General features: G+C 36.3%; 2 protein-coding genes across 3 annotated transcripts; one reads left to right on the top strand and one right to left on the bottom strand.

Moving 5' to 3' along the window:
• On the top strand, positions 1-27,427 carry LOC131050362 (protein CROWDED NUCLEI 4). Of its 2 annotated transcripts, XR_009106930.2 has the most exons (9): positions 1-691; positions 19,000-19,209; positions 21,860-22,113; positions 22,564-22,834; positions 22,914-22,997; positions 23,810-25,839; positions 25,957-26,257; positions 26,883-27,092; positions 27,220-27,427. XR_009106930.2 is itself a non-coding variant. In XM_057984523.2 (8 exons), the coding sequence occupies exons 1-8, from the start codon at positions 452-454 to the stop codon at positions 27,030-27,032; spliced, it is 3,540 nt and encodes a 1,179-aa protein (XP_057840506.2). In that variant the 5' UTR covers positions 2-451; the 3' UTR covers positions 27,033-27,427. The 2 variants fall into 2 exon arrangements, 1 of the variants encoding a protein (XP_057840506.2); XM_057984523.2 differs by having other exon boundaries at positions 2-691; positions 26,883-27,427.
• Positions 10,579-12,052, bottom strand: LOC131031218 (uncharacterized). Its single transcript, XM_057962267.2, has 3 exons — positions 11,544-12,052; positions 11,216-11,431; positions 10,579-11,113 (listed from the first exon to the last, which is right to left on the bottom strand). The coding sequence occupies exons 1-3, from the start codon at positions 12,046-12,048 to the stop codon at positions 10,866-10,868; spliced, it is 969 nt and encodes a 322-aa protein (XP_057818250.2). The 5' UTR covers positions 12,049-12,052; the 3' UTR covers positions 10,579-10,865.

Genomic DNA, 27,427 nt, shown 5'->3' with positions numbered 1-27,427 from the left:
GTACTTCTCTACAAGCATTCAAGTATTCCCGTCACTTAAAACCAGATATTATAAAAAATACTTATAAGCTCTAAGATTCACGGTCATTGACGGACATTTGACCAGCGGGAAAATCAAAATGAAAGCGCAAATGGAGATCAGGAGCCTGCCACGCGAGGAGTAGATTTATTTTCTCTTTAGTTATAGAAAGTCCGATAGCTACGCCACAGTACGCTCGCAGCATGCAATTTGCAGTTACACCATTAGCAGCCGATTTTGCGTTTTGAGGACAGATTTTTTCATTTTTGTTTGCTCACCTTGATCAGCTAAGGCCACCTGTTCAGAATTCAAAAGGTTCCTCGTGAATTGACAGAAATCGGGCCTTATGACCCATGTTGTGTGAGTACTGCTGAAATTGCCGTAAGGGTTTGTTGAGATAGATTTCCTGAGCCAGAGATTTTGAGGTTTGAATATGTTAAGCCCGCAGCAAAAGAGGTGGCTGGCACCTCCTGTTTCTCCGTCAACAGACGGAAAAGAGAATAACAAGGGGGGTTCTGTTGTTGAAGCTCGCTCTCCTCCTAACGGAAGAGCGAGCCCTGTGAACGAGAATGAAATGTGGAGGCGCCTGAAAAAAGTGGGTTTGGATGAAGAGACCTTGCAGAAGAAGGACAAGGCCGCCTTAATTGCCCACATCACCAAGTTGGAAACTGAGGTAAGTGAGTGACTCTTCAGCTCCCAGCTGTAGATTTCATGGATCTATTTTTAATTCTGTAATTTTATTTTACTTTTTAGTCGATAAACGTTTGGTGAGATTATTGTAAAGCTCAACTGTTCTTGGGTTGTGTTTGAGTGAAAACCTATAATTGTTACACTATAACCTCACTAGAGTTGTTCCCTATGCACTTGGGTCAGTTTCGAATGTACACCATAGTTGGTACACCAGAGTACCACCAACTCTATGCCTTATAGGGCTACCTTATTGTGAGGATTCGGATGTGGATTATGCTTTTAGTGAGCTAGCATGATAAGAGCTCATTCGGGTCATATTCAACCCGTAATTGTTACATCAAAACTTAACTACCCGTTCCTTAGAATTATGGGCCACGCTATTCCGCTAGGTATTTGAGCATCGATTATGCTTTTATTAGTGCTGGTAAGCGAAGGGCTCTCTCGGGTCATGCTTGAATTTTATAATTTTTACAAAACAACCTCCTTATTGTAGCGAGGGAAATTTTAATCTCAGTTCCAATCTTATTAGTGGCTGCCATTACAAGAGTTCAGACCAATTTGATTTATTATTTATTTATACCAAGCCTGAACAGCACTTCAGTCTTGCTTGAATATAGCCCAAAATTGTTCAGCAGCATTATTTTTTGTAGCGAGGGAAATTTTAACCTCAGTTTCAATCTTATTAGTGCTGCCATTGCATGTGTTCGGGCTAATTTGATTTTTAATTTATTTATACCAAGCTTGAACAATACTTCAGTCTTGCTTGAATATAGCCCAAAATGGTTATGCAGCAACCTCTTTGCACAGAACCACCATTACCATTCTACTGCAATTCATTGTCCTAAGTTTATTTCTAAAAAGATATATCTCAATCCGATTTCCCAAGTATCCACTAACATTTGGCTCCAATCCATAGAATGCTTTTCGACCATTTACCATGGTTTTGCAGTAGGGGGAACACTATCCTTTTCAAATACTGGGCAGCTTCATGGAAGAGCAACCATAGTTGTAACATTATTCTTTTGACTTCTCAAATACCAGGCAGCCCCAAGTATCTCCTATATAAGCACATTCCACATACATGTTTTTTGTTACACCTCGATTTAATCACATATGTACCAAAGTTGCGAGACATCATATCGTAGGAGATTTTAGAAAGAATTTCAATTTGTGTTGCATTTTTAATAAGGCTACCCGTTTCTATTAACACTGCAAGCCCTTGGACTAGTTTGATTTATTTTTTTTGGGGGTAGAGTAGGTGCTAGTAGTGGGTTCCCTACCCCTAAAATAAAAAATAGCTGCTGCACCCATGAACACAAGTGCAGGAAATAGTAAACACTAAATATAGCCTTTCAATTACTACAAATAAGTTCCATATCAAAAAGCAGCATCAGAACATCTTCCACCAAAACATTACCAGCTATTAGTACCTTATGAGCTTTGAAACTAATAAATCTTCAGTATATACATGAACAAACAGTTGTATCTCTGCAGGCTTGCAAAACTAAGCCTCCTATTTAAGCCACATTGATTCTTTTGTAGTTATTTTTGCATTCAACCTTTATAGACTAAAGAACCGTCAGAGGTATTTACTAATTATTACTCCATCCATAGGATGGTGCTTTTTTTTTATTTAGTCATTTGGTCTCTTCTTGGGGAGATCCTTGGGGAACCTGTCCTTGGACACGTCCGACCTAGGTCTAAGGGCCGGAAGGGGCAAACTTGGTAATTTAGTAAAATCACTAATTAAGACTTATTATCACAACCATTCTTCTGTTGATTTAACACAATCATTCCATCCCTGCTCCACCAGTGACATTTTATCCTCATTGTTGCTGCATGGTATCATATCTGAATTAGATGACAGGTCTTATTGCCCAACCTGCTCTCCTGCTGACCCACCCATTCCTGCATGCACAAGTCTCTGTTCTTGTTTCCAATTCTAACATGTTCTATCTTTAAAAATGATCCAAATCATATCCTTGTCATCCTCAGACAAGTTCTACCTCTCTATCGATTCTTCACTGGGCAGCAGAATTCTGTTTAAAATCTTCATAAGAAATTTTACATTCTCCTTTTTATCCAATTTCTTCCTTCTTGAATCTTATCTTTCTGAGCTGGTCAATTGGATGACCTGATGTCTTATTTAAAATTTTGACTGCTTATCTCATAGAAAGACTGACTGATGCAAAACAGGGAGAGGCCAAGGGCTAAGGATCAAGGAGAATTTGGGCATCATCTACTGCAATGTTTCAGGCTTCACACGGCTAAATTGCTCCACATAGAACCCTCTCCCAGTTTCAAATTAATCATATTAGAATGCTGGCACTGCTGTATAGCAGGGATTTCTTTTTTATTAAGTTTTTCTCTGGCATTTCAACCTCAATGGCCTTACCTTTCAGCTTCTTATAATCTTTCTTCGATGGTATGTCCTCTCTTCCTATAGGCTATTCAGAATCCATGATAACAGCCCTTCTTTGCAGCAAAGTAAGACAGATTCATATGAAGTTTTCCTTTATGAGGAATGTATTCTGTCAACTCCAGGGATGCTTTCAGTTCCTCTGACTCAGGAAGCATTATATCATGCTTAAGCTGTCATCTGCATCCTTGTGGAAATCAGAATATGATTCTTAGGATGTGAGCAGTTACAGGGGTCCCACATAGCCATCATTTATTCTCTGTCATGTGTCTGTTGCCTGATACTGACTTCCTCATCTGTGCCATTCTTCTGTACCAGATGAGCAACTCATAGATGATGCTAAGCATACTATTGAATGTGAAAATTGGATAAGGGGAGAGATAATCATAGTATATCGGTAATTAATAATTATTAGAGATTGCTATTGTAGAGTCCCACAACTTCACTAGAACAGATGGCATCACTTGAAGAGTTTAATGTGACATATTTTGACACCCATAATCTTAGAGAATAATGTTCAATTTCTTGTCACTAGATCTTTCTTGTAGGGTCACCTTTATTGTCACTGGTACTCAGTTCCTTAAGAACTTGGCTGTGAGGTCTTTTAGGTTGCTCCTTGCTTCCAACCTGATGCATAAGAATGTACTCAAGGGGTCCTGTGTCAGTGATTTGTTAACTGAAAATCCCCTGCCTTATTTGTGTCCCTAGAGTAGCAAATGAAGCTTATCAGATACTTGGAATTAAAGCTTAGGCCTTATAATGATTTTAATCTTCTTGCTTGTAATACCTCCTTTGGCAATGCCATCAATGTTCAGCTGTAAATCGCTGTCAACCATGATAACTTTCTTTTCTAGGCAGATTTAAGTCTTTAATGATTCAACAATCTCAATAGAGTCCCATCACTATTGTTTTATTATTAATACCTCTTCAAATAAGAACTGAAGTGAGGCTTCATCAATAAATAATAAATAGTCTTCCCTGGCATACCATGGTTGCCTCTGGAGGCTTCATCAAAATTAATTTGAAAACTATTGGGGAGATGCGGGTGCCATTTTACTTATTTTCCATCTACTTTTCTTACCCTGACTTGAATAAAGTGGGGTACCAGGGAGTTAATTGTATGCATATATGTACATACTCATTTAATTTGCCCCCTGTTATCATTACTAAAAAATTCTTGGACTCATTTGAGTTTTTAAACGATTTGTAAATTCTATTTCTTAAATATCCAACATCCCCTAATTCCAGTTTCTCTGCAAACCATCAGCTCAAACTCATGGGATTCTTTTCCCCTATCATATGTTGATTCCGTTTCCTAGATATTACCAACTTTGGACTTCAATTTTCAAATAACTTTTTAGCCATTTTGTATAATTTTGCATTAGTAGTAGTGCATCATTTCTCAAATGCAGTAGCTCCATCTATCTTCTATTTAAGCACAATCTTTCATTTCATATGGGTTTTTTTCACAATCTGTACAAATGCTGATTTTTTTGCCAAATTTAGGTTCTAGTAACTAGGACTCTTCATAGGAATGACTAATTCTACCTCTTATTTTTCAAATCTAGTTAAATTGTCTCCCAAATTAGCAGAATGCCAACATTTCTCTTAGTTCTGATCTTTATGGCCTTTGATCAGAAGAGGAAGCTACAGAAAAAATATTTACTGGATTTTACAGAGGTGTAGCAGACCAAAATAAGGGAAAGGTTAAAGTTGTATTAGTTGGCTAGTTGATTTTGTTCTTGAGAAACAAACTTTAGTAGTGAAGGCTCCAGGGAGGGAAGGAATTTGGCTTCCTAGGGCCAAACAAGGATAAAACGAAACAGTTAAGGTGTTTTTGAGAGAGGCACAGGACAGGAGGGCAAGGACAAATTATAGCAAAAGTATTTTATAAGAGCACACTTTCAGCAACAGGAACACTGGTAGTGTTCTGTGAGAAATGTACATGAGGAAGAACATAATGCTGTGCCTAAAAGGCCTAATATTTTCGTAAATATGCTTCATCTGGTCATCTTCAGGCTCCTCAGTTTGTAAGTTAGGTAATTTTAAGGTTAAGAGGGGAATATGAATGTCAAAAATGATGAAGAGACCTTTGATGCTAGTATGAATAAACAAGATAAAAGCAGCACTTATAGGCCTAAAAGAGGCATTGATTACATTAATTAGAACTCAGTATTAACTATAGGTTCTCTGCTGAAGAAGGCTTTGTTAAGCCTAATTACATTATTTAAACAATTTATCCATAGGCTTACTGCTTAACCATTGGCACCCCAACTTTGATAGGCCAAAGACATACACCATGTTCCGAGCAATAAATTGTTTAATCAAGTTATTTATAGGGTTGGCCTATGATTGCCACTATTTGATAGGACAAAAACACACTAATTTTTTTGGAATTTATAGCATTAAAATGATGATGTCATAATTAGGTCATGTCTCTTTTTATGTGAGCAAATGTAATGGTCTTGAGGATTCTTTTCAGCAGTCATTAGTCATAAAATTTGTAACAGGCAAGTGATATATTTGATGTTGCTTCTCAAATTTAAGGCATACACATTAAGGAGATACAATTGAGCCTTATTTAATTGAAAAAGGAATGTCTTTCCCACATACTATGAGTTTTACTCTAGTTAAATTAGAATCATTTTATTAGGCTACAAACACTGATCCTACTATCTACCAGTAGCATCTTTCAGGCATGTCATTATCTATTTTAATTCTGGATGATCTTTTTCTTGCCATACTGTTTCTAGAGTGGTCTGTTTAACACTTTGGATCACAGGGTTTTTACATTTCCGCTTTCTTTTGATTTCAAACTATTGTCAACTTTTGTTCTCTATTTATTGACATTATATTTTTACTTCTTTGTCCAAGTGGTTAAAACTAGCTGTCATCTTACTTGATACATTGGGAATGGACTATCAAGCTTAGAATAGCATTTGGCTAAGTTGCTGAATTGGGTACAATAACGCATAGAAACGGGACTTGGACTCGGGGCTCGGCAAAAAAAACTCGGTGCAGACTTGGCAGGACTCAGCAAAGTGAAAAAACCAAGAAATTTAAGGATTTTTATTTTTTAAGGATTTAAAACTTGTTTCATGAACCCTTTATTTAATAAAACTTTGTAATGTCCCCACCTTGAAATAGAATTTTATTGGCAAATAATAATAGTAATAAAATTAAAATTCACAAGAACAAAAATAGAATAAAAATAAAAATATAAAAGAATATAATTAAATATAATTAAAATTTAATTAAGTAATGAATGATCAAAAGACATGGAATGAAAAGTTGTGACTCCCTCAAACATGAAATATAAAATGGAGAAGTGTACCTCATTTGAGGGGGGATAATTTGGGGGGTAATCAGAGGTGCAGATCTGATTGTGAAAAGTTGTGTCTCTTTCAAAGGGCAGAAATAATTAAAGAGTTGCACTCTTTCAAAGGGTGCTAATGATGAAATGGTGTGTCTCTTGCCAAAAGGCATACATGATGAAGAGGTGTGACCCCTCCCTCTCATGGAGAGATATAAAGGAAAGGAATCAAAGCATCCAGTGAGAACACCATCGATCAGATCAGATCAGAACTGTTATGAAGTTATGGGCCGTCTCCATACTCAAACAAAGGCATATATAAGGCCCATGCATAGGATGATAACAACAAGCACAATACAAAAGGCGCATTTAGTTATTGCAGAGCAGTGATACCAATCCAGGCAGAGATCTTATTATACGTCAATGCAGCATTAGCATGTTAGCAAATGGATTAAGGAAACGATAAGAATTGTGTTTACATTAACAAGTACTATTAATAATCCTTCATTAGGTGTGATAATCAGCAGCAGATTAATTAGTAAAGGCAAAAGAAATGATATGAGGAGTCACCACCTTTGCAAGGATAGTGACCTTTTGGAAAGACATAACTTCCCTTGCAAATTGAGGGTTTATATACTGTTGGCATTTGACTGAACCGGTAAAGACTGTTGTGAAATGCAACCGGTAAATGATTGATTGGTGAATGTGATGAAGAGATTGAGATTCATGTTTGATGACTAAGTCTTGTGTTGTCATTGATGGCAACAATATTTTTGTGGTCATCTAAGTCTTGGAAGCCAACCGGTAAGGTATAACCGGTACAGATGACAATTTACCAATGAACCGGCAAATAGGTTCTTAACCGATAAACAAAGACATAGTTGCATTCATGCAACTGGTACAGGCGATTGATGAAGAGTTGAATGATGCGGTTTTATAGGAGTGATGGAGACAGGTATTTGGAGCTATGTTCATGACCGCATTGGCAGATTCAACCGGACAAGCGAGATTTGATGTACAGAGCAGACATTCTGATGAACACTTAACCGGTAGTGATAAAGTCACTTAAATCGGTAAAACGGCATAGGTTTTGATTTGTTATGTCGGTGGTCGACATAAGTTCGGCGTGCAAAGTTATTTTGTCTAGATTCATTGAACCTAGGAAATTGTTCCAAGGTTGTAGCTGACTAAGTTGATGTCTATAAAAAATGTGATGAGTTATGAGATAGAAATAAGATCGAAGGCGAATATTGAGATTGTGAGTGTGCGGTGATTAGTGAAGCTCTGTATTGATGTGTTATTGAAGTTTTGAGGATCTGAAACGGATCTTATCAAACATAGAGGTGTTACATGAAGATCATTTGAAATGTTGTTATCCTAACAGTTACAGCAGTAAAATCCCCTAATTGGGTAGGTCCTAACAGGCCTTACATTGTAAATCCCCTAACAAGGTAGCTCTATATCACAGTGTTAAATCCTCTTGCGAGGTTGACCCTAACATATCAAAGCTCCTAACAGGGCTAATCATTTAAATCTCTTAACCGGGTGACTCCTAACAGGGCCTTCTTCTAACAGGGCATGTTTGTAAGACCTTAACCGGTCAAGATTTCTATTCTACAGATAGTGAATCTTGTGGGTATTAACTCCCACCGTGGTTTTTCCCTTTTGGGTTTCCACGTATAAATATCTTGTGTTATGTGGAATTTGTTTTATTGGGCATTAGCTTATGTGGTGATATTCTTCTTATGCTTGTTAAGTTTTAAGTTGTTTAAGTTGGTGATCAGATTCATATTGTTTTTGCTTGCACTGATACCCCCCTCTCTCAATGCCTTATAAGTTTATCATATACAACATAACAACCACTCAAAGGAAAGGCATCGAACAATGTTGGAAGAGGTGAACATAATAAAGAGATCGAATCTGCAACTATTGTTAAGATAAGACAATATTATTGTATGAAGTTCTGTGCATATATCTGATAATATTTTCTGCATGCTATTATTGATAGCAGATCGTTGTTATGATCATTTCACTTCATGTATATTCCAATCTGCTCATTTCTGACTCATACTGTGTGATCTATTATGGACCATGGTTAATATGATGTTTTATATATTGTCATGACCCTTCCTATCAACCACTTCTTACCCGTCTTTTAGCATGAAAGAAAACATAAATAAATAAAAGAAACACCATTGATCAGAAAATCGTCTTTGTTATGAGACTCCACGATTTTTGTCATGCCCGGATATGGAATAGTCACTTGATCACTCTTAAACAAGAAGAAAACAAATAATAACATATCTGTACCTGTCCCAATAAAGTTGAGTATTATCGTTTTTCAGAAAATTGTTTTATTGGTAGGACTTCACAATTTTAATTTGAAACCTATAGTACCCATACTCGATGAGACCAGGCTCAAGTGGAGAGTGAGCTGTCTATTCTCATATCCTCATTCTCTGTTATATGAAATAAAGTTTGGAGTGTTAACATATCATTATCATGAGATTGTCTCTCTGCCCAGTCACGTGAAAGGACACCTGTAGGTTGTAGTTGTCTATAGATGATGGCTGTAGTGGAGTTGAGGTCGAGTTGGTGTGAAGACTCTTCAGGTCATCATAATCAGTGATCAAGAAGGGATAGATTAGCAATTATATAATAACAAAACAAACTATAATAAACAACTTAAGTTAATTTGATATGGAGGGGTGCAATCAAGAGAAACAAATTAATGATTAATTAGCAATTAAAGGAGAGGCATGTCTCCTCACAAAGGATCCTCCTTCGCCAAGGAATAATAAGGATATAAAGGAAGAAGAAGAACATTAATCCAAAAAATACATTGAAGGAGAATGGAATGTATATTATCTGCAACCATCGAAGGGATCAGAAATTATTAGATATAGGCTGTGCTCATAAAAAAGGCCGGGTTGCATTACTGACAATCACTATCGATTAGATCAGATCAGAACTGATATCAAGTTAGAGGCAGTAACATCCTTCTTAGTGGCGGTATGCATGGGGATGTGCTTAATATGTATGCTTAAATATGAATCCTGATAATGTTCTTATGCAGAATATAATATTAATAGTAATATGGACTGCAATATGTATGACAGTCATACTTAATTTCATATATATTCATAATACATGAGAAGTTAGTATACTTATATTCTAATTCTTGTTACTACTGTCAGTATCTTAGAAGAAGGGACTGAATTGTTTCCAAAGAGGGGTAGTCTAAATCCAGCCACTAAGATGATTCCCAAGATAGGGTAAGGATCAGCATCCCGCAAACTTTGTAGGCATGGTTCCAAGATAGGGTAAGGGCCTGCATCCGTAAACTTTGAGGGAGCCTATTGTCTTTTGGTATCTAAGCGCTTTGGCAACATGATCATCTCCTTCTTCCTTAGGACTTCATTAATGATTGATAAATTATTTGAACTATGACAGCTTCAAATAGGGAACATCACAGATTTGATTTATGTTAAGAAAGAACTAAGACTAGAATTGTCTCCTAATAAATTTAGTTTAAGTCATAAGTGTATTGAAATAGATTAATTATTGTTAAACAGACCTATACCTAGCAGGGGACATTTTCCATATCAGGGCATGACAAAACTTGTGAAGTCTCAAAACAGAGATGATTTTCTGATCAATGGTGTTTATTTATTTATGTTTTCCTTCATGCTTAAAGACGAGTAAGAAGTGGTTGATAGGAAGGGTCATGACATATATATACGTATTATGTCTGATTAGTGTAATCAGCCATGGTTATGAATACTGGTAAGGCACCCAGTCAATAACACTTGCAACAGGGAGAACAGCTGATGAGGCACCCTATCAAATGTGGCTTGATTGAGGGAGAACAGTTAATAAGACACCCTATCAAGTGTGGCTTGATTGAGGGAGAACAGTTAATAAGACACCCTATCAAGTGTGGCTCGATTGAGTGCGAACAGTTGGTAAGACACCCTATCAAGTGTGGCTCTATTAAGAGAGAATGGTTGTTAAGACCAAGGAAACAATAATCGTTTGGGGAATTAATCGGCAAAACAAAAGTATAAGATTTTTTCAAAAAATCGGGAAAAAATCGGGAAAAAATCGGATATACAAAAAAACGTAAAAAATTGCAGAAAAACAATCAAAAACTACTTTTTTTATATATTTTAGGGTATTTCCATAGCATAGAGATATTGTAGGCAAATAAAATAGACACTTGAAAACATGAATTGCAGGAAATAGATTTTTGTTGTTTATATTCATATCACTGATTACGTTCCACAAAATATACTACACCATAAATAATATCTAGATGGTGATAGATGTCAAAATGTCAATTACAATATAGTTTGTGACTTTGAATAAAGTCAACCTGTAAACTAAGTACAAAATTCCAAAATCTCAAATGTAGGCAATGACATGCTAGAGAGCAGGAGGCCCTGATGATGAAGCTCCTGGGTAAGAGCCTGTCCTAATTCCTTCAACCCATTCAGGACGAAAGTTGGCTTGCCTCATGATATCAAAATCTTCAGACACAAGCGGACGATCAGCAACAACATAATCATCATCAACATCATCATCATCATCATCATCATCATCATCAGCAGCAATCAACTCGCACTCTGGATATATCTCATCGAGGTCAATTGGCAAGCATTCCTCAATAGTTCCTGATTTTGCCCATGTAGAAATTAGTGTTTCCCTTACAAATGAAAAACCAATGAATAGTGAATAAAAGTCAAAAAACTGCAACTATATATTAATATTCTCACCTTGAGCTTTCCTTATCTTCAAGCGGAGGTTGTGATGAACAAATACCAAGTCATTTAGTCGTTGTTGTGATAGGCGGTTGCGTTTCTTAGAATGTATGTGTTCAAACACACTCCAATTACGCTCACAAGCTGATGAGCTACATGGTTGGCTCAAAATACGCACCGCCATCCACCTTAAATTTGGTATTTCATCTCCAAAAGAAGCCCACCATGCAGCTGAAAAACACATTATATGGAGATGATATTGTAAGACTAAGAGTATGTTATAATCTTAACAAACTTAATGGTTGGCAAAATAAAGAGATTGTCAAAAGTTTATAGAGTCTACCTGGTTGAATTGTCTTTCTGCTTTGTATAGCAGCCCTAGAAGAGAGAAAGCCCTTAGCATGCTTGTACATTTCCAGCTCTATCGTAGCCGCATCAAATTTTTCCAAGTCAGGAAACATTTTTTCCATGCACTTGAAGAAGCCTTGTTTGATCTCAGCATCAATTTCCAGGAAGTCAGTCTTATAGAATAACAGAGGATTGAGAAAATATCCTGCAGCATGGAGAGGAGTGTGCATTTGTCCATCCCATCTCCTATCAATTATGTCCCACAACGGCATATACTTATCTCTGTTATTTTCCATCTTACTCCTTATCACCTCCTTGGCCCTATCCATAGCCTCATACACATATCCCATGGGGGGTTTATCTCCATCCACTAGTCTCAAGACTTTTACTAAAGGCTCTGAAAATTCTACAATTTGTTCAATAGATTCCCAAAATGTGGTAGAATACATATACTCTGCCACTGCTATGCCATTTGCTTGACTTGTGAAACCAGACTCCATCCACTCAGCTAAAACAAACATTCGCCTCAAATTACCTTTTTGTTCACATAATGTTTGTAATGCAAGGAAATATGTTGCAAATCTTGTCACTCCTGGTCGAACTAGCTCCTTGCCTCCTGTGAAAGAGCGCATTATAGCCAAAACCCTTGTGTGATTATAAACAAATTTGGTAACCTTGTGAGTTTTCTGAAATGCAACCTTAATCCATTCAATTTTGCCAATGTCCTCTAGGGTTAGATCAAGGCAATGTGCTGCACATGGTGTAAAAAACATGGAAGGATATTTATCTGTCAGAAGTCTCCCTGCAGCAACACAAGCAGCAGCATTGTCTGTGATAAATTGAACCACATTTTGTGGCCCTACATCCGTAACTACCACGTCATACATCTCAAACAATGCATTTGTGGATTTCATCATATTAGATGCATCCACAGATTTCAAAAAAACAGTGCCAATCTCACAAGAGACAAGGAAGTTAATGAGAGTTCGGTTCCTTCTATCTGTCCAACCATCTGACATGATGCTGCAACCGGTTCTAGCCCACTGCAATCGATGTTGTTTAACAACATCTTGAACATCCTCTACTGCATCTTTCAGCATACCAACCCTCAATGATTCACAAGATGGGGCTTGAAACCCAGGACCTACAGCTGCAATAGCATCTACCATGGGTTGCCAATATGGATTTCTGGAAGCATGGAATGCTGTGTGAGAGGAGTACCAATAATTAGCAATTGCCTTCTTTGCTTGTTCAGTGACAGTTTTCCTCCATCCTGTACTCTCCAAAGTGGTTTGTGATCCTGGTGTGGTACGAGGTTGGAAGAAAGCATTAGTGTTTCCTCCACCTGTGTTTGGTCCACGTGCTATAGAATTATGTGTCGACCCAGATTCCCTGAAACTCCCATCTTCACCATCCTCACCCAAATCATGCATCCTAGGATTTGTAGAAGAAGAACCTAGTTCAACCCCAATTCTTGCCTTTTTGGCCTTATTCTCAGCAATCCCTTCAAGAGATTGCTTTGCCTGATACGAGACATCTGCAGGGCATTTTTTGCATATCTCGGTGTTATTTCCTCGTTCTTTTGACAAATGCCATTTGAAACGATAAATTCCACCACCGATCTCATCTTGACACCAATTGCACTTGACCTTCGTGCTACCAGGAATTGCTGTGCAATGTGTCCATGCAAAGTCTTTTTGGCGTGGCATGGTGATCAAGAATTAGTTCTGCAAAAACATTACACTCAGTTTTTAAATTTTTTGAAGCAGTATGCAAAAGACATTTTAATTCCAAGACCAGTGATACAAATAGGATCTAGTGAAGTTAAAGTGCCCTTTCCTCCTGCAGGTACCTCAAGTGCTTCTACTTAGTTTCTATTTTATTGTGTTTAAGTTGAGATGAAATATTCACATAAATGCTGATGAAAGGCCAAAGCACGGGGGGTTAAAGTTGGACACCCTGTTATCACTACCACCAAGTAGAAACTATGAAGAGGAATAAAGTAAGAACAAAATATATAAGATAGACTCCAGTTCAATGATTAAGTCAATAAGTAAATACTAAATATGCTCAAGAGTCCCTTGAAGAAAACCCAAAGGCAATTTAAAATTTGAACTTACAACAGAAAAGTTTACAATCTCAGCCTAAGAAAAGACAAATGCAAAATGGTGTTAGTTTCCCAGAGTATTCCATAGAGCAAAAACAGAGTCAACACTTGTTGTTTTCTTCCTTAATTGATCTAAAGAAGAACACTGATAAAGCTACTAAGATTAAAGCCCAGTTGTACACAAGTGTACAAACTGCTTTAGGATTGTAGAGGAAGGTAAAATTCATTTCTCAAGCCATCTATACCTTCTCGGATTTTATTATTGCCTAAATCAGAAATTGAGTTAGTAACGTTACCAACCAAGGGACCTAGGAGACAAACAATATTTTGAATAAATGATTTAGGCAATGGATATAATACTACAAGCATTTAACAAATATCAAGTGACCTAGGAGACAAACAATCTCAGAGGCTCAGAGCAGGACAATCGGAGTTTACTATCAAAGATATAGCAGGAAATACAGTCAAGAACACTTGTCATAAGAGTACTATCATATCAACTCAAAATCACAAGGCAACTGATCAAAAAGATTCAGTCGCTGATCTAAAAGGTGTTAGTACAGAGAAGCTTTATGGGTTTGACAGTGATTGAAATTACAAAAGGGGTTGTTTTACATAAGCTACAGACTATTGCAAGACCAGTGATACAAATTTATCAAATGTTATTTACCAAAAGTTATCGAAAGGGGGAGATGCAAGGATTACTTTTTTAATAAGAAAATTAAAATCTTAGGCTTTTTATTGTGTAAAGGTACATGCAGTATTTATGATCTCTCAAAAAGAGTAATCTGAAAGTTGTAATGTGTTTGTTTTTATAAAGATTGAAATTAAAATCTTAGGTATGTTTTTTTCCTCTTCTTGGATAAATTCACATGCCTGAATAAAATGAATCCTTACTTTTCTCTTTGATTGGATCGATAGAGGGCAGTAATGTTGATTATTGAATAAGATTGAAGGGTATTTGGTTTTGTGAGAGTAGTGGATACAATTTTTTCTTGGGAAGGAAATGAAAAAAGAAGTGTACAATTTCAAAATATATAGCATATGTTAGAATAAGCAAGAGGACATAAACAATGCTTATTTTGGACTTGGCTTGACAATGGAAGTTCAATATGCTATCTCAAGCATCGGGATGGAGGACTCATTAAAGGGAGAAGACAAGTTGATATGTATCCTCTGCTGCAGATTGGATAAAACACAATGTAAGTACAATTCAACCACTAACAGTATTAGAAAAGCTCAAACACAATTAATAGCTATTGATGTGTAGAAAATGCTTTAGATGTGTGAAGAATTGAGGGTGCAACATTAAGAGTGAAAAGGAAAAAGATAGATTAGTATTTAGGAATGAAACATGGGTATATTGTAAGGATCATTTGTGAATACAAATTTCATGGGTACTTAAATCGTGAAAATTGTATCTGCTTGATTTTGAAAGGATGTGATAATTGCTTTGCTTTGAGATTTTATGTTATCGCAATTATCTCAAATCAGAAGTGCAAAGGGATGGGTGTGCTTCTCAGGACATTGTTTTGAGTTGTTAAAAGGCAACTTTAGGGTTGATGTATAGTTGATTAAGATAAAACAGTGTGTATTGGGAAATGATTTTAACTTGAAGATATTAATCCTACTTTCTAAAATAGCAAATTTAAATTTCCTGGATAAAATTTTCACTGATACTGAGAAAATAAGTTCTTTATTGTTTATATGCATTTTATAATCTTGGTTATGATTTTATTCAATCAACAGTTTTTTCCCACATCATGCAAGCAGAGACAGTGACTCCTGCACTAAGATTTCCAAATTGATGATTAATGTGCATTTGTAATTTTGGAATATAAACCTGTGTTTTTGTATGCATTCTGAGTTCCTTATCGTTGTTCGACAGTGTTTACATTCTCCTGATTTTTATTGGGAGTGATAGTATCAGTGCAAGGTTACCAATGCCTAATGTCCTAATCACAGTTAAATTATAATATAAGAATACTGATGTTCAAAATGCTTTTCTTCTTTTCTGGTGTTCCTTTTACCCTTGAAAATGATTCTTTTCCCCTCAAAATTGCATATCAAGCAATGTATTGGCGTTTACATATTTCAAGGAAATTCTTGAATGGGAAATAAGAAAATGGAATGCGTGATTGGAATAGCTCTACATGGATATTATTTACAAAGTCCCTATGCTATACTTTCCTTGAATTTGTCTGATCCTGATCGTGCAGCAACATCGTTGCAAACAAAGTTATCTCTTATTAAAAAATTTATCAAAAGTTATTTACCAACTTCCTAGTATTTCACAGTATGACAAATATTGCACAGACTGGAGAATGGTCATTTTGCACAGAATGTATGTTGAGCGTAAATACCTGGAAGTGTTGCAACACCAGCGAGGTGAAGAATGGCGGTGGGGAGAGGTAGCCCAGTTCGGTGAAGGAGCCGGAAAGAACTGGAGCGAACTAGCGTAGCAACACCAGCGAGGAGAGCAAACTAAATGTTATCGCACTCTCAGCGTGCAAACCGTAAACCGCACTCTCAGCCTGCAAGTTATCGGGCGAGATATGGAAAACCCGAAGCGCGAAACAGTTATAAAGAAAAAAAGCAGACGATTTTCGCGCGGTTTAGGGTTTTTTTTTACGTGGCATTTTATTGGCGATTTTCGTCGATTTTCGGCGCGATTTTCGGCGCGATTTTCCGCGATTTAATCGGTAAAAAATCGTTAAAAATCGTTGAAAAAAGTCAACGATTTTTTTGCGCGATTTTGAGGTATTCATCGGCATTCCATCCGATCCGCGATTAATCGGGAAAAAACGCGTTTTTTTCCCGACTGTGGTTTCTATGGTTAAGACACCCTATCAGTTTACCCATCCTAGTTTGCTATGATGGGATTCCTTTAGTTATGATTTATGATTTTGAACTCTACATCAAGTGGTCTTTCTTTATTTTATAGTCTTTCTACTTTACTTTATGAATCATAGTTAGTCTTTCTTGCTTTATGAATCAAAGTCAGTCATTCTTTATTATCATAATTAGTGTGTCAGATTCATTTCCTAACCTGTTTGCAGGGTTTTCCTATTAAAGAGACAAAGATATTCCCTCTCTAACCCACCCTTAATGGCTAGGAATTGTAATTTAGGGTAAACTAAGCATTTTACAAAAAGGGACATTACAACCTTAAAGGCACAATAACATCATCAAATAGAAGCTAATTTGATTACATGCACAAGTATACATCAATCACATAAGTATAAACACAAATTGTAGCTAAAGAAAATAGCAAACTTAGATATATAAATATTTTCAAATGTATACAAATCTCATGGAATATAAAACCCATGACATCAAATGTTCCACACAAATATCAAAACAATAACTACAAGTCTATGGCTCAAAGGAGCCTGCATCCTTGCTACGAAGGCATTTAAGGTAGGTTCTATATGATTCAGTAGCCATAGCTTCTGTCCATAACTCCATGCCACCCTCACCAACATCAATTTTGTCTGTGTTTGCTCGTGCTTTAATCTCCTCTGCCATGGCTACAACCTCAGCCTCTCTATTTGCTTGGTCGACCCGATCAAGGTCCTCGTCACTAAAGACAGGATCCATAGCCTCAGTGATCCACACAAGGTGTTAGATGTGAGAAAAACCTGATGATAGAAGAGGTGCGGGGAAATTTCAATTTTTTTGTTTGTCGTTTTTGTCATTTTTTGAGATTTAAATTTTTTTTGTCTAGCCGAGTCCAGGCATAAAGACTCGGTGAGTCTGGGCCAAATCTGTGAGTCCCTGGACTCGCCAAGACTTGCCCAAGACTCGGACGAGTCCCAGTCTGGGCCCTTGGGACTTGCCTAGGGTCACCTGGCTTGGGCCCGCCAAGTCTTGGTGAGTCCAGGGTCTCTATGAGAACGGGAACGGGTACTTGGGTATGAAATGATGGTACGACAAATATGTGTGTGTGTGTGTGTGTGTGTGTGTGTGTGTGTACATACACATATATATAGAATTAAGTTTAGAATGTCATATACCAATACATATGTTAAACAAAACCATTACAAATTTCAAATTTTGAAACATAGCATACTAATTAAAATCCAGTTTTCAATATCAAAAAGATCAAACCAGAATCTCATGACAGATTAGTTCTGAGTTAACTAATCAGCACTGTAGGTCTTAATAATATATTATTAATATCAAAAAGTTCAAACTAGAATTGCTAGACATTTCGGCATCTAAGAACATGAGCCTCGGACGCACACACAGGAAATTAGTTTCAGAATCCAATTCTGGTACGTTTTGTACCTGGAATTGTATGATTCAGCAACATAGGCATTTGGCATAGAAGCCATGTTTGATGCGTATATTTTCTGCCAAAATTCCGGTCGCATTTGCTTCCAGCCTTGTCCTGGTGGACCTACATTATTGTGGCTGTTTTGAAGTGGGTTGCATGGCTGATGCAATTTCGTTTGTGGCAATTATCTTGCCACTAGATTGTTTGCCACTTTTGTATTGCATGACTAGTGGAGTTTGGTACAGGGCAATCAATTTTACTGCTAGATTGTTTGCCACTGGACTATGTTTTTACGTTCTTATTATGTTTTGCCTTTTTGCCTGGAAAAGATTTTATGAATACTACAGAATGTAACCTTGACACACACACACTGTGAAACTATAGACAAAAACTACAAGAACCTTAAGTACAATTATGAATACTACAGAATGTAACCTTGACACACACACACTGTGAAACTGTAAACAAAAACTACAAGAACCTTAAGTACAATCATCATATTATAACAAGGGTCATGCCTGCCAAATTTTGAACTTGGGTTATTGTGGTATGTGCTTGGACTTATAGCTAAATCACATCCCAAGGGAGTACATCTCGTATTATTAATAAAAGAGTTCATGTTTTGGTTCTGGTGCATGTTTACTTTTGTTCATTTTTATCCGTAACAATATTATGAATGGTTGGCAGTTTGGACCTTTGTATTTGTACCGTTGCAGTTTGTATGTTAAAGTAACATATAGATTTGCTTTATGTAATTAACAAGGAATTCAATAAACAAAATTGTAGAACAGATTTTTGCTTGCGAGGACAGCTGAATAAAGTTGAACTTTGCTTCCAGTTTTTGGTTGGAATGTTAAAAAGTTTTTAGATTCCCCTGTAACAGAAGAATAATGCAGCAGAAAATCACCTTCTTTTGTTAAACATTAGTAGTTTACATTGTAGCTGTTCTATTAATGGCATTTGCCTCTACTATTGAATTTCTGTGATTAAAAGTGATGCTGTATTTGAATTCTTTCTAAATTTGGTGTTTAATAATTCCTTTCTGGCTTGGTGTTGGTTGTGCAGATATATGATTATCAATATAACATGGGGCTTATATTGTTAGAGCGCAAAGAATTGATATCTAAATATGAGCAGTTGAAACTAACAGCAGGAGAAGCTGAAGGAAATTTTAAGTGTAACCAAGCTGCTCACTTAGCTGCTATAGCTGAGGCTGACAAGCGAGAAGAAAGTCTGAGAAAGGCTTTAGGCATTGAGAAACAATGTGTAGCTGATGTAAGACTACAGTTCACTATTTCTTGGCACTACTAGTTGATCTATTTCATAAAGCAAAAATAACTTTTCCATCACACTTTAACTATTATCATTTTTGAATTTTTCAGATATTTTTTGAACTTGTCTTATACAGATTTTTTTTTCCCATTATGAAACAATTAAAGTTTATTCTATGCCAGTTTCTTCAAGAAGTGTGTGTTATCATGTGTGATAGTCTGTGCAACTTGATGTTACCAAGCTTTGTTGGTTCCGAGTTATTGTCAGGTTGGGTGTAAATGACTGCTAATTGTTCATTCATGAAGGTTTTCACTCACAATTTAGCATACACACCCTAAGTCAAGGGTTATTATATCAGATCCTTTTGTATTAATTTATCATGTATTTAGGTCACTCAACATTTTAGCATATGCTTCACATTGCAACCTCAAAGTAGTTCACTTACTCCTTCTGCCTTTGCTTATAGATGTGCAGATTTTCTGTAAGCAAAGATGATGTCGAAAGCAGAGTCCTCAGAAAAGTGTACTGATTTTCTCTATGGAATCAAACATTTTTGTCACTTGAGTTATTATACCAGATCCTTTTGTTATTCATTTATCATGTATTCTGGTCACTCAACAATTTTAGCATATGCTTCATGTTGAAACCTAAAAGTAGTTCACTTCCTCTCTCTGCCTTTGCTTATAGATATGCAGATTTTCTGTAGGTGATGATGATGTTAAAGGCAGAGTCCTCAGAAAAGTGTACTGATTATTGTCTGTGGAGTCAAACATTTTTGTCATTTGAGTTATTTGATAGTAACAGAGACAAATGAGGGCATTCATTTCTAAACTGCATGGATAACAATTAGTGTCCGGTTATTTCATAACTCTATTTTATCTGTTGTATTATTCTCTAAAACTAAATACAGAACCTTTTGTAGATTAATGACAGGGCATACGCTATACAAATATGTTGACCCACTATTGCAGCACACAACTAGTGGAAATAGTTATGTAATTTACATGCCAATGCCAACCAGTCACTGATATTAGTGACTGATCGCTATTGAAAAACCTTCAACCAAGACCATTGCGGGAAAGAGCAAGAGTACAGCATTCTTCCTTTGTCTAGCATCAATGGTTTTCACCAAGACCTGGAAATCTGACTAAGGCTGTCAATTCTGCTTGCAGACAAAGGAAGCTACTCATGGTCCTGTGCACCTTAATACATGCACATTTGTCTTATATCTTTTACCAGTTTCTCTGTCCTTCTAACAAAGACAGCTGTAACCTATATAGGCCAAATCAATTATTTGGGTTCTCTCCACAAGCACACTGTTGCCCTTCTCCCATAATAGTATAATACTATCATTGTTACTATCATGGTTTAATATATTCTATTTTTGTGGTCTTTTATACCTCTGATACAGTAATTTATCACAATATTCTTCAACTTTCCAACTAAAGTAAGCACATGTTTCTATTATTTCAAGTTTCTCTCAGTAGATTTCTCCATCACATCACATATTCTTTAATTCCATACAACTAGCTGCAGTGATACATTGTTTTAGATTTGAAACATGCCACTTCAAAGTCATGCTTTATTCATCAAATTTAATGCAAAAAATATATTGTTAGTTTGACATCTCTTCAGCTAAAAGATTTTTTATGTCTGCCATTTTGTTTTAAACTTTGTATCTTTTTTGCTTCTTTCTTATGCAGTTATTCATCCTTTTCAAGGAATGGATGCCTTCTATAAAATGTAGCTTGTCACATCTCAGGGAAAAAAAGGTTTATATAAGAGGATAGTTTTAAAGTTTTGATGGGGATTCATAGGGGATACATTGTACATTTAGCACATAGCATGGTGCTCAGGGTTAATTATAGATCCCATAGTCTCAATTATGTTATGTAATCATACATAAAATTGGAATAATGAATTTACCACCTCATCTAGGTAGTTATAGTCCCGAGACATCTTTCAGGGTGGTCGAGTCATGTCAATACTTGTCGTGTTAGTGACACTGTGAGCATGTTCTTAGTTTGGATATTCTATATATACGCCAAAAACTTTATAACTTGATTTTCACAATATAGTTGCTATTTCTAACTAGTTCTATTCTTACTAAAACTGGTTACAAATAGTAACTGCATCATGAAATAATGGTTACAAAGCTTTTGAAAGAGATGGGCATTAATCAAACATCCAAACTAATAATATCCTCAGAGGTGTCATGTAACATGACAAGTGTTGAGATAACTAAACTAACTTGAAAGATGTGTAAAACTAGGACTATAACTATCTGGGTGAGGTGGAATATGCAATAGTTGAAGTTTATTTGCAATTACATGAGAAAATAAATAGCAGAAGAAATATAATTAAGCTAAATGCTATGCTATGTGCTACATGCACTATTTATATCCATGAATCCTTATCAAGCTTACTCATCAAAGCATTGTCAGATGTGTGCTGATGTTTTACATCTTAAATCTTCATAAACTTCTTATTTCCCACTACTTTAGCAAGCTGGGAGGTTTTTAATCCATATTTGGTATGGGGTTTGTGGTGTTTCTGATCATCCATGGCTCTACTAAATAGGACTTTGTGTATTTTGTAGTTTGGATTTTTGATTGTTTGTAACCTTAGGATTTGATATGTTCACTGGCTGCAGCTTGAGAAAGCATTACATGAAATGCGAGCTGAGTCTGCTGAAATAAAGTTTGTATCTGAGACTAAGCTGGCTAAAGCGCATGAGTTGATGGCTTCTACTGAAGAAAAGTCTCTCACAGCTGAATCAAGGTTGCATGCAGGAGAAGCCTTGCAAGCAGAAGCCAACCGTAAGCGTGCTGATGCAGAAAGATTGCTACAAGATGTTGAAGCTCGTGAAGATGAACTTCGAAGACAGCGTCAGTCATTCAAGTCTGAGTATGTGTAACATTGTTGTCATCATTACTTTTTCTTTAATATTTGGCAGAGCTATGAATCTGTTCTACACATGTCTGTTTGGGATCACGCTCATATAAATTATAGTATTTTATATCTTATCAAGGAATCTGTGGCTACTTTTGCCTAAGTCTGATGTATTCCTCAGCTTCTTATGCTATGCCATGTTGTGTTGGGCAGTAACCTTTGTTTTGTTTTCAATATGCTATTTTGTTTGTTAAGATCTCATATTTGGTGTGCAACAGTTTTTATTTTGTATATTTAAAAGGAAGCTCTTGGGGTCATATAAAAAATTTCCAATCACATTGAGCTACCTGCAATCATTCTTGGTTGACTTACAGTAAATCAAGTCTGTTTGTCTTTTACCTGGTCTTTTACATTGGAATTTGTTTTATAATATGATTGTTGACACAGACCTTTATTTTTGTAAAGGCGTGAAGCTCATGAGAAGGAGCTGTTTTTTGAGAGGCAAAACCTGCGAGAGTGGGAGAAAAATCTTCAAGAAGGCCAAGAAAGGCTGCTGGATGGCCAGAGACTCCTCAACCAAAGGGAAGAGTATGTCATTGAAAGAAACGAAGCCACAAAACAGATAGAGGAAGAATTGCAGGACCTAAAAAGGAATATCGAGAAAGAGCAGTCAACCTTAAAAGAGAAGGAAGCTGACTTGAGAGGCAGATTAGCTGATTTAACAACTTGTCAGGAGGTTTGTTTTCGCTTAGCATTTTCATAAAGCAAAGTTCAAAGGATAATTAGATGCTTATGATTTTTCCTGTTCTTTGCAGGCTCTTGTCAAACAAGAAGTTATTATTAATAAGAAAGAGCAAGAACTACTTTTACTGCAAGAAAAGCTTGCAACTAGAGAACGAGTAAGTTGTTTGTTTTCAAAATATTTTTTAAATTTGGAGTAGCGACTTCTACCAAATTTTGTGGTTAGAAAGTTGAGTATCCAATATTTTGGATCTGCCACATTGATGATTAGAGATTCTAAGCTTCTATATTCCATAGTTAATAGAAAACATATTTTTACAGATAAAGGAATTTGATAAATTGATGTCTCAGATAAAAATTTATGGTCCTTCATTAGGATGATTGGGAATGCAGAGTAGATGTCAATATATAGAAGCTCCAGGAAAGTACAAACTAAGGGGTATGTACCTCCAAGAAAGAATATCAAATACAAACTACTAGTCATACTCATTTAACTATAACAACCTAATCCATACATTAATTATCTTCTCCCACTAGGTTCTAGTCTTTATGTTTGTGGATGACAGTTTTCCAAGATTGACATGTGCTTAGGCCATTAGACCTTTTCAAATCATGAATATGATTATTTTAGTGGGTTTTGTGGTGTTTAGAAGAGTTTGAATGCTTAGCTAAATTTGATTTCCTAACCTTTTTGAATGGTCTCTCCTTCCTCAAATCATCTTTGACATTGATCTGGTTCCACTCATCAATTTTGGTTTCAGGGGGACTTTTTGGTGTCTTGAGAACCTTTGCATGAAATTTTTCTAGATTCCTAGAATAGTGTGGAAGAGAATAGTAGTTTTTCTCAAATGCTTTTTCTGTAGATTTTTGCCATTTGTTTATCACTCTGCTATATGTTGAATCTTATGTGTTTCACATCTTTAGAACATGTACTGCCTTAAAACTTACATTCTTTTTTGGTCAATTCCAGGAAGAGATTCAAAGGCTAACTGATGAACACCAAGCTGCACTTGAAGAAAGAAAGTCTCTGTTTGAAGAAGAAATGAAACAGCAACGCAAGGCAGTAGATGATGAATTAGAAAACAAGAGAAATGCAGCAGATGTTAGGGAGTTTGAAATTCAATGCAGAGAGGAAAAAATAAGCAAAAGAGAACAACAAGTGGAGAAGAAAGCTGAAAAATTGAAAGAGAAGGGTAAAGAACTAGATGCAAGATTGAGGGATGTGAAGGAAAGAGAGAAGTCACGCAAGATTAAGGAAAAAGAAATTGAGACTCTCTTGAAAAAGCTAGAGATAGAAAGAGATGAAATGAGCATTTCAAAGCAAGTTCTTGAAAAGTCCAAGGCAGCATTGGAAGAAGAGAGACAACAGATCCGTAAAGAACAAGAGAGATTAGAGCTTACAGAAAAAGAGAGGGATGATCTGCGGATCATACAAATCAAATTAAAAGAGGAGATTGATAATTTCAGACAACAGGAACAGGAACTATCGAAGAAAGATGAAGTGTTGACAGTCGAGAAGGAAAAATTTGAAAGAGAGTGGGAAATTCTTGATGAGAAAACAGAGCAACTGAGGAAGGAGTTAGAGAAGGTTGATGATGAGAAGAAGAGAATATCCAAATGGCTGAAAAATGAAGAAGAAAGATTGAAACAAGAAAAGAGAAGGTTAAGGGAGCAAATAAAAAATGAGGAAGAAGCTCTCTGTCTCGAGAAAGAGAGTTTTGCCAATAGTAAGAAGCAAGAGGAAGCAGAGTTGCTTGCTAACTTTCTGAGGGAACGAGCAGATCTGTATCGTGATATTGAGTTGCAAAAAAGTGAACTGGAAAAGAGCATCGAACAAAGACAAGAGGAGTTAGAGAGAAATTACCAGGTAAGAGACTTAGTGTTTCGAAAAGAGAAACAAAAAGAAATGCAGTATATTAATGCTCAAAAGGAATTGTCAAATAAAGAATCTCAAGAAATGAAACTGGAAAGGCAGAGACTTGACAGAGAAAAGCAGGAAATTGTTAGAACCCGGGAGCACATAGATAGAGAGTGGTCTGAGATGAAAAAGGATATTGAAGAAATGGAGATCCGAAGAGAGAAGCTTAAGGAACTACGAGAATCACTGCACAAAGAGAGAGAAGAATTTGAAGCACAGCTTGACCAACTAAAGAAATTAAAAGATGAACTCAAAATGACAGAAGACAGCTTGAAGCTTTCAGAGCAGCCACCGTCACAGGCCATTGTGAATGACTATGAAGTTATTTCCCCTGGACATTTTGATGGTGGTATTTCTCAGGCAGCATGTAGACAGAGTATTTCTGGCATACCATTCAATGCAGATGGTTTCTGTTCTGAAACGCATCTTACCAGATCAACTGCAAGTGCTTCAGATACTCCCAGCCCCTTGGCATGGTTGCAGAAATGTACTTCACGGATTTTTAAGAAGTCCCCTGGAGGAGGGACAGATCCTGCACCGACAGGTCTGAAACAGTGCTTGACACCAGTTGCTAACCTAACTGAATCTCAACCATCCTGTTCTGGCATTAACAAACATGAAGGGAATACTAAAGGTAGCCTTAGAGTTTTCAAAAGAACTCGATCAGTGAGGACTGTTGTAGACGAAGTTAAAAGGATTTTTGAAGTCACATCAGAAAGAGAAAAGAGTGAATCAGACAATGTGAACCAATTTCAACAGAATACTACTGTGAACTTGGCAGAGGGTAATCATGCTATGCTAAATAGTGAAAAAGAAGTCCAGGCACATGCAGTTTCTGCTCAGGATATTGATGAAGAAAGAGAAAAATCACTTGATAATAGCAAAAAGGATTTGCATCTTGGAAGGAAGAGACGTCGTGAGTATATCTCACAAGATACAATTGAAAAAAATACCGAGGATGTTGAAATTCAATCTGAGCCTACTAGTGGAGAGCAAAGAAAAAAACAACGGGAAATTCCAAACTGTAGTCCTGGACTGGACAGATCTAATGGGAAACGGTATAATTTTAGAGATTCTACCATGTAAGTGTGTTGACTGAGTTTTGTGGCTTTTCTGGATTTTTTTCATTTAGTTTTTTTTGGTCTTGTTACTGTTTTATACATATTCCTCATAATGTTTATCTAGTTTTATAAATGCAGGGCAAGTAAGATTGCTACACGCACATCATCGACTGAGGGCAAAGACAAGGGCATTTCCCATGGAGAAGAAAATAATTTTACAAATTCTACTGAAAATTGTTTGAAGGAAGTTAGCAAGGAACCTGAGGAAAAAGAGACCATGCTTTCTCATGAAAATGGGGACAATCTGAAGAAATCACAGCAAACATTGCAAGAAGAATTCAGAGCGGAATTTCAGGAGGATTATTCATGTGAGCTTACAAGAGTACTTTCAGTCAATGAAATTGACAAAGAGACTTCTTCTCCACTTGAGGTTATATTGGTATGTTTTTAACTTTTAAATAGGAAATTTTATTATAATGATTCTCTATATCATCAGGTAGTCTAAACTTTTTGTGTTGCTTTCTCTCTGTTCTTGGCTGAACAAATGGTACATTTTAATTGCAGAAGTTTTAACCTGAAAGCACAGTTGTTGGGTATTATAGACTGTTTTAGGTAGAAGCAATTGGGTGAGTGAGCAGAGAGAGCTTTCTGAGATGTGGTTCATGCGGAAATCTAAAAATAAGCATTTCCGAGCAATTTTTTTGCCCTTTTCATCAATTGCACACCTATTTGAAGTATAATCTATTTACCTAACAGTAAGGCACATAAAAAAGTTTTATAATCTATAGAAAATACAAATGCCTTCTCATTACTTTTTGAGCTGTCACTCCTAACACCAAACATGAGACTATTTTCTGATCCAATGCATTTGATTTCATTGTTTTGTTTTGCTTCATAAAATAGTGTTCTTCTGCCAATATATCTTTTTGACAGTAAGCTTTTTGTAGAACGACGTCTCACATTATTTGAACTTATGCTATGTATCTGTTCAGTGTGATTGGGCTTTTCAAAGAAATTTTTTAAACTCTTTTTTTGATTCCTTCTGAAAAGTGTTGTGTTTTCAGTCTGAGACAGGAGAGCTCTGTGCAGAGAGTGATGGAAATAATGATATGGGGGGTATTTCTCAAGATATTGTTGTAACAGAACAAGAAGATGAAGAGGAAGATGAACCAAAATCTTTTAAGGAAAAGGTGTGGGATTTTCTTACCACATAAACGATGTGTATTATGAACAATAGCCAAGTTGAATGAATGGTACAGAGTTTCTTCTCAAAGGTGAGTAATTGTCATATATTTCATTGTCTAGTCCAGTCTTACTGTAGTCAATACCTTATTTGTTCCCAAGAAATTTGTATACTCCCTTGGAAGTAATTGTCTTCAAATCTTATCCTGGTCTGTTTAGGTTAACACGGAATATCAGTCTTGTGTGCATTGTTTATCTGGAGTTCATATTGAGTTGAAGGTGTTGTATTAGCAATCATTGTGTGTATATGCTGTTGAGTTTTGATACGGCAGTTTTTGAGATCAGTATGTGACGATGATGGTTAATCATAAGCTGTTTTTGTTATACCATCAGATTCTTATAAATGATAGTTGATGTTGAAAATCAA

This window comes from Cryptomeria japonica, chromosome 5 (genome assembly GCF_030272615.1).
Source record: "Cryptomeria japonica chromosome 5, Sugi_1.0, whole genome shotgun sequence".
Lineage (NCBI taxonomy): Eukaryota > Viridiplantae > Streptophyta > Pinopsida > Cupressales > Cupressaceae > Cryptomeria > Cryptomeria japonica.
The sequence above is the reverse complement of the archived record's forward strand: the minus strand, read 5'-3'. Positions and strand labels throughout refer to the sequence as shown.